The 11,628-nt window shown below is 29.7% G+C and overlaps 1 protein-coding gene across 1 annotated transcript; it reads left to right on the forward strand.

The window, feature by feature from the left end:
• Positions 1 to 3,563: 3,563 nt before the first annotated feature.
• Positions 3,564 to 7,615, forward strand: LOC131660708 (probable CCR4-associated factor 1 homolog 9). The gene is made up of 2 exons (XM_058930008.1): positions 3,564 to 3,591; positions 6,750 to 7,615. Exons 1-2 carry the CDS (start codon positions 3,564 to 3,566, stop codon positions 7,613 to 7,615), a joined length of 894 nt encoding a protein of 297 aa, XP_058785991.1.
• Positions 7,616 to 11,628: the final 4,013 nt, after the last annotated feature.

Raw genomic sequence — 11,628 nt, forward strand, 5'->3', positions numbered from 1 at the left:
TTTATTGTTGTCTCAAGGATTAATTAATATTATAGTGAATTCCAAAGACCTAAATTGTGTAGGCAAACAGATTCGTATATTGTTCTTCAATGCGAGTAAATGCTGACGTAGAAGAAAAACACATTTGATAAGTTAACGTAAATGAATCAATCCAAACAAACATTTTTAATAAATATTATATTGGGGACAACTTCTCTATTCATCACAAAAAGTTGGGTAGTGTAGCTTCAACCAATCACGTGATTCCATCTCATTTAATATATTTAATTATTTATTAAAATACTATAAATATTGATGTTTTCAAAGCATTTTATAAATGAGGTAACCTTACCCAACTTTTTGAGTTGGGTAGATAAGAATTCACCTATTATTATATTTATATGATTCATGCAAATGTAAGAAGGGAATATACTGTTAAAATTCATCCTATTTCATTCTTCAAAATGATGACATGAGAATTCATTATGTTGCATCGTAAAACTGTAAACAAATCTATACATTTATAACCTGAGACTCAAGTCCAACGTCTTAGCCTTACACGGACCAAGTCTTAATTCCAAATCTAATTCTTCTCTTTCTTCCCTTTCATTGCTGACTCCTTAGTTTGCTTCATGTTGGTTGAGATTAAGGATCCTTTCTTTCATCACCTTATTCTTCTCTTCTTTATGGACTCTCATGTTATACCACAATACACACATGTATGAACTTCTCTGTTATCCATAGGAAAACCCAAAAACAATAGATCTTCTCTCCAATTAACCTAAGAGCTGCAACTAGATTTCACAATATGCCGAAATGATTAAATTTATAGAATTTTATAGTCGTACTGTAATTATAATTCTTAAATTAATTTTTATATTACCTATTTTAATTGATGAATATGATTATTTCTACTTTTGAATTTTTTCTATAATTAATTTTGTAAAATAATTTCTAAATTACCTTTTTTAATTGATGAATATGTTTATTTGTATTTTTTTTTGGATTTTTTCTATATTTGATTAATTTTTTTGGTCCGATCAAAAGAATAAACTTCAAATTATTTGTTTATTTAGTAGATAATTAATTGGCTTGTTTTAATCTTTCCAATTAAAAATATTTATAATCATAATTAAAATTAATATTAGTCTTGAAACTTTAAATACTAAAATTATTTTTCAGGTTAATTTATTAATTTCATTTTTTTAAAATAATAAAGATCTACTGATATAAAATTTAAAAATTAATTTTTTATATGATACTGATTTTTAATTAACAATATTTTTTAGATAAATTAATAATCTTAAGTGAGGAGTAAATCATATCACTAATTTAATTAATTTGTCTATAGATATTTTATTGATTCATCGCACATCAATGAATTTTAAAATAGTGAAATTTAAAAATTTTATTACGCACACATCAGATATATAAAAATTTATTTACTATTATTATTATTAATTAATTAGATATACGCTTGAAGATATTAGCAACTTTGTCTGCATATTAGCAACCCAAGCGAAATATAACAAAGCCCAATTGGTTCAAAGACTATGTGACTAAATAATTTAGTTAACTGTTATATTTTTATGTTTTTATTTCTTTTGGGCTGAGCCCATTTAAGTGACACATCAGTTTGGGAGGATGTATTTAAACCCTTTATGGTTTGTAGAGAATGCAGAATATTAATGAGTTTACTTTTATTTTATTGTTCTTCTTAGTTTTGAGTCTGTCCTTTGTTAAAATCCTAGATCTAGATTGTGAAGGGAAATTGATAAGTGATTCGAATGCTGAAGGAATCAAGAAAAGGGAAAGGTATAACCAATTTTTTTAGATGAATTTTATTTTATTTTTAACCTTAATTAGGGAAAATGGGGTAAAACATAGAGAGAAAATTTTTAAAAAAAAAGGAAAACTAAAAGACAATGACTCATTATGCGTGGAAAACGGAGTAAAACAAATAGAGAGAAATTATATTAAAAAAAAAAGAAAATTAGAAAACTAAGTCAGCATGCGTTATTACAAAAAACAAAGTAAATATCGGCGGTTGAAAACGACGTAATTAGGTCAGTTCTAAAACTGCCATAATCTACGGTAAAATAATGTTGGTTTAATTAACCGTCATAATAAAACCGTCCTAATTTACGCGTTTTTTATAGTGTATCAAATAGCTTAATTTTGATTCAATAGTTAAAACTTCTCTAATAACTTTCAATTCTTCAAATAATATTTCACCATCAAGATCAAGAGAATCGTCATGTTTAAAAAAGTTTCAAAATGTTTACAACATGCTTTTCAAATTCCTATAAGATAATGATATAAGCCTTCAATACTAAACAAGATTTCAAAAATATTTTCATATGTGCTATACTGCTCAAACTTCTATCAAATGAGCCAATTGTTTGATCTATAATATATTTGATATAGTGAATTCGAAAAGACTCTTCATCGGACTCAAAATTCAATTGTGTGAGTTGAGATGGATTTTCATTGTAGTGTTATTTCGAAGAGACTCAGGATCATCCCTAATTTAGATGCAATTATGTTAACAAGCTCACAAATATCAACAACAGTACAATTGTTATATGAGATAACCTTAGTGGAAACAAACAACTATGTGCAGCATATCAAAGTTCATTTACTCTAAAAATAGGGGTCCATCCCCTATGCATGATCTTTTTGTCAATATATTCATTTGTTACTTGCTATCATATTGTCTAACATTGACATCAAAATATCTTTTGCATGTACACCATCTTTCGCATCTAGAAAAGAGTGGCATAAATATTTCATATCACACGCTCAACTGGACCATCATGTAAGTTGGCATTTTTAAGTCATGTTAAATTATAATTCCTTGTGTCAAAAAGGTTTGATATTGTTTAGAAGTGTGGAAACAGTTTGTTACACACAGATTTGTTTTAGATCTAGATAGATTTAATTTACATTTAAAATATATTAGATTTGATTTAGTTCCAAAATAGGAATTTTGGGCTATTATAGTTTTGGGTTTTGGCTTAGGAAGCAAGCTAACCTAGATCTATAAATAGGGAGTAACCCTCATTATTTTGTAATCAAGTCAAAAGGTTGTATTCATAGAATTTGTAGTTGCAAGTGAATAACAAAGTTTTCCACAGTTTGTGGCAGAGAGTTACTCTGCAGAAATCCTAATTTCTTTTCTTCATTAATTTTATTTTCTATTTTCATTGTTATTGTGTGGTGATAACAATCTTGTTCATCAAAGTTAATAGAAATTCATCATAGGTTTTGGTGGATTTCCAACATCTGGTATCAAGAGCTCCGGTTTATCTTCGGTTTATCGATCAAGGGAAGAAGAAGAAGAAGAAAATCACGATGATGGTGAATTATGATATTGGAAATTATCCAGCAAGTGTACCAATTCTGAATGTAGATAACTATGAGAATTGGTGCAAGCAGATGAAGGTTCTATTCAGGTGTCAAATCCTTTGAGATCTTGTAAAGGCTGGAGTAGAAGAGCTTGAAGAAGATGCTTCAAAAGAAGAAAAGAAAAAACATGAAGAATCAAAGAAGATGAGTTATAAAGCACTTTTTATAATTCATCAATGTCTGAGTCCAGACAACTTCGAAAAGGTTAGTGATTCTGAATCCGCAAAAGAAGCTTGGGAGATTCTTGAAAAATCCTTTGGAGGCGCGGAGATGGTAAAAGAGGCGAGGTTACAAACTCACAAGAGAACATATGAATTACTTCAGATGGAAGATAGCGAAAGCATAACCGATTTTTCACTAGGGTTACGAAACTAGTAAATCAAATCAAGATAAGTGGAGAAACGTTAACAACAAGAGCTGTTGTTTCAAAGATCTTGAGGTTTTTGGCCCCTAAGTTCGACCACGTGGTGGTAGCCATAGAAGAGTCAAAGGATTTGTCGAAATTGACAAAGGAATAGCTTCAAGGGATGCTTGAATTTCATGAACAATGAATGACTGAAAGAGCAGCAAGCAAGTCGAAGAGTGATATGGCTTTGCAGGCTCAGTCGCCAAAGGAAGCTGGAATGTAAATAAAGGTAGAGGTGGCCACAAAAATTCCAATGGTCGAAATCAACAAGAAGAAAGTTGGTCGAATTAGAGAAAACCCTCATACCAAAGCAACCAAAGAGGTGGTGTTGCAGGTACAGGAAAAGGTGGTGGTCGAAAGTTTGACAAAAGTCATATACAATGTTTTAATTATCAGAAGTATGGTCACTATTCTACAAAGTGTCCAGAAAAGAATAAGAATCAAGAAAGTGATGCCAAGTTTGCAAAACAAGAAGAAGAATAGATGTTGCTGATGGTCACAACAAAAGATAAAGTTGGAACATTGTAGAACACAGAATCAGATTGCAGATATTATGATGAAGGGAGTGCAAGTCAAAGTGTTCAGAAAACTAAGAGCTATGATGAACATAGATAACTTAGACACAATGAATTAGGTGGTGTGTTAAATTATAATTCCTTGTGTCGAAAAGATTTGATTTTGTTTAGAAGTGTGGAAACAGTTTGTTACACACAGATTTGTTTTAGATCTAGATAGATTTAATTTAGATTTAAAAAGATTAGATTTGATTTAGGTCCAAAATAGGTATTTTGGGCTATTATAGTTTTGGGCTTTGGCTTAGGAAGCAAACTAACCTAAATTTGTAAGTAGGGAGTAACCCTCGTTATTTTGTAATCAAGTCAAAAAGTTGTATTCACAGAATTTGCAGTTACAAGTGAATAACAAAGTTTTCTATAGTTTGTAGACAGAGAGTTACTCTTTTCTTCTTTAAATTTTTTTCTCTTTTTTTTGTTATTGTGTAGTGATAACAACCTTGTTCATCGAGATTGATAGAAATTCATCATAGATTTTGGTGGATTTCCAACCAATCCTTCACGATTTGTTTAAGATGCTCATATTCTTTATCACCTCACCCAATAATATTAGCTTTTTCCTAAAGCTAACAATTAATTTGTTCTTCCACGATTTTTTTATCATGCATATGCATTTATTATGAGCCATTAATGTGTTCATCAATTATTTATATTATTCTTTAAAATAAATTGCTCACTTTAAAATTTAAATGGTTCATTTTTACCGTAATAGCTCCCAATTTAATTTTTCAAATCTAAAAAGTAAATATTGTCGTTTTTATCTTTGTTGCATTTCGATCAAATAATGAATCATACGCATAATATGAATGGTTTATTTGGATGAATAAGGTACAAAGCATTTATTTATACATGATTTATTTGGATGAATAAGGTACAAAGCATTTATACATGATATCATGTTTTATTCATCGATAACTGCACACACATTGAATTAGCACTACTATTTGATATTTATATCTTGCGGTACCTAAGATTTTATTCATTAAGCTTTTTATATAATATTTTAGTATAAGCTCTTATTAAGTAAGATTTATTTTTCCATGACAACAAATTAAGTTATTTTTCTTCTCGATTATTAAGTTAGTTGTTAATCCATATTAGAGTTAAATATAGTTTTCTCTTTCTAAAAATATATTTATTTTCCTTTTTAATACTTTGAACTTTAATTCCTTTAAATATTTTACTATCAATTTTAATATAAATTTTTAAAAAACATCTGGTTGCATTTTCTAAGTGAATTTTTTTTTAAAAAATGTAATAATAATAATAACCTTAATAACTTACCCACAATGCTAGGATCGTTTTGATATTGATTGGCAGACTCTTTCTTAGGTTAGGTCTATTTGGTTTTGTTATTTGATATTGTTTGCAATTTTTTTTTCACTCTTTCTTATCTCAGGTAAGAAATGAATTACATTAATATATTTTGAAATTAAAAAATTTAAATTATTTTCTCTTTTCCTATCAATTTATTCTTGAATTTGAAATTATAATAAATTAATAGTTATTAAAAAAAATAATCACATTCTTAAACTTGTAATTAAGGTCTTATAAAGATATATCCACAAAATTAATGTTAGTTAGAACATGCAACATAAATTTTTTTTAGAAAAAATAAATATAAAAATTGGAATTGAACAATATAAAGCGATAAGTTTGAATCTTTAAAATAATTAAAATAAATTTGATATATTTAATCAAAATATAATAAATCCTTGATGTGCTCTATTCTTATAGTTTTCTTTCGGTGGTTTTATTTTTTTTTTAATAAGCAATTTGTATCTAGTGGGTTTCAAACCTGAGATCTTGAGAGGAGCACACTCTCAGGACCCAAACGTTTCACCGCTAGATCACACACACTTTCGGTGGTTTTATTCGTGTGATGATATCCTCCCTTTATTTTGTTGTCTTCCTTTTTTTACGGTAGTTAATATTTTTTAGCATGTCTCATATACCCTGTTTTGTCTCTTTCTTATTCAGTACAATACATTTTTTCTAAAAAATACAATGATTCTTTATTATTTTATAAAATTCAAATTAGTATTTGCTTTTTTTTTTAAAGTTAATGTTCATATAGATGAAATAAATATAATAAAATAATAGTTCTTTAAAAAATTTACTAACCAAACTCATAAAAATAATTTTTTAAATAAATAAATAAATATTTATAATATTAAAAAATAAAAAATGAATATAATAACTGTATCTATCAATTAATATTTATAATAACTCTCGTTGACTAAGTTTTATTTATAATATTTAAACTTGATTGTAATTTTTTTTCTTATATTTTTAGTATTATTCATAACAATTTAATTTTTTGACTAGATATTATTTATAATTGTAAACTTTTAATGTCTAACTTAATTTATTTTATTTTACAGTTGGAGAATATTCACAAAAAAACATGTTCACCACAAAGCCTTATTGTGCTCCATCAACTGTGATTCGATCGGTGTGGTCATCCAACCTTGAATCAGAGTTCAAGTTGATTAGTTCATTGGTTGATTCCTATCCAATTATTTCCATGGACACTGAGTTTCCCGGTGTTGTCGTCCTTCCTGGGAGTACAGATTTGCCTTTCCATTCTCAAAGTTCCGACACCCACTACTCTTTTTTGAAGGCTAATGTGGACGACCTTAATATTATCCAAGTTGGACTCACTCTCTCTGACGCCAATGGTAACCTTCCAAACCTCGGAACTTCTAATTTTTTCATTTGGGAATTTAATTTCTGTGATTTTGATGTTGAACACGACATCCATAATCATGATTCTATAGAACTTCTTCGAAGTCAAGGTATTGATTTCGCAAAAAATAAGAAACTTGGTATTGATTCAATATGTTTTGCTGAACTTTTGATGTCATCTGGACTTGTTTGTAATGAGGATGTAAGTTGGGTTACATTTCATAGTCCTTATGATTTCGGTTACCTTGTTAAGGCACTAACACAACGTGCTTTGCCCCAAGATCTTGATGATTTTTTAGTTTTAGTTCGTATTTATTTTGGAAATGCTATTTATGATGTCAAGCATATGGTGAAGTTCTGTGAAGGTCTTTATGGTGGTTTGGATAGAGTTAGTAAGACTTTAAATTTAGACCGCTTTGCTGGGAAGAGTCATCAAGCTGGTTCAGATAGTTTGCTAACTCTTCATATTTTTCAAAAGATAAGAGATATCTATTTTGGTTCAGATGTTGATCAAATGTCCAAGTATACTGGTGTGTTGTATGGCTTAGAAAAGTTGATTTGATGGATAAGTTTATTGTAAATTGTTTTCATATTTATTTTCAAAAGTTAAGAAAAAATGTTTTCCATTCTCAATTATAAATGAAATTAAATTTTAGATTACTTATGGTATTAATATTTTTGTGTTCTGGTTAAGAAGTTCAAATGCTAGAAATTGAAAATTTATAGTTAAATATTATATATTAAAATATGAGGAATAAAAATTAATTGCTTTTAATTAGCATATGATTTGTATATGGAGTGAGCATTGTGTTGAAAGTATATTGCAGTACTTTTAGATTATCGTTTCCACTGGGATTTGTGTGATATCACCGTCGTTTTATATGTTGTCTTGAGTTAAAGTTACTTTGGGTTTGGTTTGGTAAAAGATCATTCACAAGTTTAGTAGCAAAGATTAAAATAAGGAAAGTTCTAAGTTTTAAAGAAAAGTATCAAGACTTGATTAAATCGACCTAAAATTGTATGTCTTCCTACAAACATGCGTATAAAGTCGTTATCAATCAATACTTCACGTATCGTTTGTCTATACCGTTTGTTTCCGCAACGTTATAGCAAGATTTACCTTATTGTTCAACCAACGATTTCTCAACCGATTGAACAATACAAATAACGTTTATAAACCGATACAAAGGGATTATCAACCATTAATTCTATGTCTAGACTTAATGTTTGATAGATGATAGAGTTAGATCAAGATTGAAATATTGTATTTCACAAACATTTAAACCATAGAAAGTTAAGATAAAGTAAACTAGATCATCTATATTGATTAACAACTTGTTCATACACAATATTCATAAGAAAAACATACAAAAAGTAAGGAAGGTTACATTAAAGCCTTGACGCCAAAAGTGTTTAGCTATCCATTGACATGGTAGCTTGCACAAGAAGGAAGGAAGGAAGGATAGCAAGCATCAACGGTGATTTCTCGACGATCAATGCTTCGATTCTTCGATTCTATGTTGAAATACTGAAATTAGGGTTCCTTGGCTCTTCAAAAGGTGTAACCTTTCACAAAAACAGAACTGACCCTTAAATACAAAAATCAGAATATGTGCAGCGCGTGCTCTAGCTCGCGTCGCGAGCCCTTCATTTAATGATGAAACTGCCCTAGCGCGCATCGCGCGTTCCTTTGCTCGCGACGCGCAAAAGCCCCTGACTTTTGAACTTTAGTTTCTCTTACAGCGCGCGGCGCACGCTCTAGCTCGCGACGCGCCCTTGAGCAAAACTTTGAAACTTTGCCTTTGCAATTGGTTCATCAATCCAAGCCTCAAATTCCATCTAAAAAAGAAAACCTGCACAAATATCACTAGAAAATAGATTAACAGAAAATGAAAGCTTAATAAACTAAACTACTATTATTTACTTCAAAATAAAACGGGGATCCATGAATATGCGATAAAAATAGTCGAAAGATACCAAATATAAGAGCAAATATTAACACCATTTGGCACCTAACACATTGACAAGTTTTTCATGTGGTTTTTTCTTGAAAAATCTAAATTTGGATACTAAATAATAATTAATAATTTGATAGAAGAGACATATTACATTCTTATTAAAGAAATTAATTTTTCTTTCTTGTAACTAGTACATGTTTGCTTGAATGGAAGTTATAGGAGGAAAAAATATTGTTAAATTCTTTGGTATCTATGAATTTAAGTTAGGTATCGGTACTTTTAGTATAATTTGTATAAAAATTTAATTTATTTTAAAAATATAATAAAATATGACGTGGCGTTGAATCATAGTATTTGATTAGCTAACGATATTGATACCCAACTAAATTATGGAGTTTTTGATCGGAAAAATAGCAAGTGTACTATTTTCACCGGTGTAGTTATAATGGGTTTTACCCCAAGTATCGATCACGAGGATTGCGTAGTAAATATAAATTACTGTAACGAGTCAATTAAACAAAATGGAATAGGGGTGTTTTTGTTATAATGAAATAAGTGAATTAAATTAAATAAGCTGAAATTAAAGTTGAACTTTTTATAATATGAGAATAATGCCAAGGTAGGTGTATGATGTGCTTTATAACTCCTCTGAATAAAGATCTCTTTAACAAGTTCATATGATGCAACTATTTGTTCTTAAGTGTGTTTTCCTAAGTCCTTAGTGAAAACCTTTTGGTTTACAATCCTATTGCCTAAGTCCTTAGAAACACAGGAGTAAACCAAAGCTGTAACTAATCAAGAATTTCCAAATAACCTTACGGTATCCCTAGTCCTAGGTGATAACTATAAGATTTAATTGTCTAAAAACCTTAACAACCGTAGTCCTACAAATTATTAATCGGAGATCAATCCTTGTTTGGCCGACAAAGAAAGCATAAAAACATTAAACAATCAAATTGCATAATACGAACATAGGATTAAAGAAATACGATATTCATAGTCATTACAAATCAAATCAGGGACACCCCCTAGCATTAGGGGGTTTAGCCTCTCATAGTATTCAAGAAACACAAATTAGAGAGTTTAGACATTACAAAGATTAATGAAAACTCTGATCTTCAATGGTGTCCATCGTTGAATCTCTTCGTCTTCCAAACCCTTGATGAAGCTATCTTCTCTCCTTGTTGGAATTCTATCGTACGATCTCAAAAAGTGCCTCTCCTCTTGTCTCAAAATCACTTTTAATCTGTTCTAGGTTTTCAAGTCCAAGACAGAACACCCAAAATGCCCCTGGTGCTTTAAAAATAGAAAAAGAAAATTTTAGAATTTCTGTCCGCACCAGCTGACACGGCCGTGTCACTTGACACGGGCTGACCGTGTCAGCTTCTGCCACTTTTGGGGAGAATTCTTCAGCAGGTTGGACACGGCCGTGTCCCTTGACACGGGCTGCCCGTGTCAGCCTCTTCCTTCATAATTTGGCTTTGACTTCAACATCAAAGTTGTAGCCCTTTTCGTTAGCGAAATTTTGCCACCGGAACCGCGTCATTCTGAGTTATGAAGCTCTAGGTATGATCAAAATACTACACGCTTGTCACGATTTTCAGCTTCTTTTACACCAACACTTGTGAAATTTCCATCTGATCCAGAATTAACCTACAACTACCAAGTAGAGAGATCAAAAGCATATAAAAAGACATGATAAAGGGCACAAAAACATAATGCAAGCAATTAACTAATATTAAAGGAATCAATGAAAAACTCTTGAAAACAACCACAAAGTGTTACCAAGTATGACGATCTTATGCCGAATTTATGACGAAACTAAGTAGAAATGGTGACCGATCTGTTTTCACCAAAAATATTTATACATTTCATTAGTTAATACTAAACTGGTATTACATAAAATATTGATTGGAATATAATTGACAAAATTAGAAGTTTATGAATTTATTGTAATATCATAAAGATAAATGAATTTGGATCGTCTCCGGTTGAGTATATGTTGTTCTACCTCATTCCCACCTTTTGTTCTTATCTCTCTTCCTTTACTCTCTCTCATCTTCACCAATTTTTTATTTATTTCCAATTTCTCTCTTCTTATTCTCACAAAACATAAACTGGATTGCTGCTCAGCAGCAGAGGATCCATTTTCAAGAAAAATGGACATTCTGACAATATCTAGTTAGAGTAGTATTATGAGATGTGAGATTTTTATGACCGTAGTTGAGATTCTTTATATATGGCCGGGCCAATAGATATTAGGATCTAAGGCGAAATTTATAATATATTTTTTAATTATTAATGATAATAAAAATTATGAGTTTGTACTCAAAAAATGTAAAAATATTATTTTTTATCTAAAATCTATCTTTTGAGTTTTGTAAAAATGTAAAATTAATCCTATTTAATATTTAATTTTCAACCGACTAAAAATCTATTCATTTAATGCTTATTTCAGACAATCTTTATTTTAAATAAATTTTTATATAAACTGATGATAAAATAATACTTGTAATAGAGAGAAGGGCCACTTTATTGATGATAAAGCACATAGATGTATCATTAGTAGAATTAGGTGACATTATATTATTATATTTAAACTAAGGGTCATGCTAAC

This window comes from Vicia villosa, linkage group LG1, assembly GCF_029867415.1.
Source record: "Vicia villosa cultivar HV-30 ecotype Madison, WI linkage group LG1, Vvil1.0, whole genome shotgun sequence".
In the NCBI taxonomy this organism is placed as follows: Eukaryota; Viridiplantae; Streptophyta; class Magnoliopsida; order Fabales; family Fabaceae; genus Vicia; species Vicia villosa.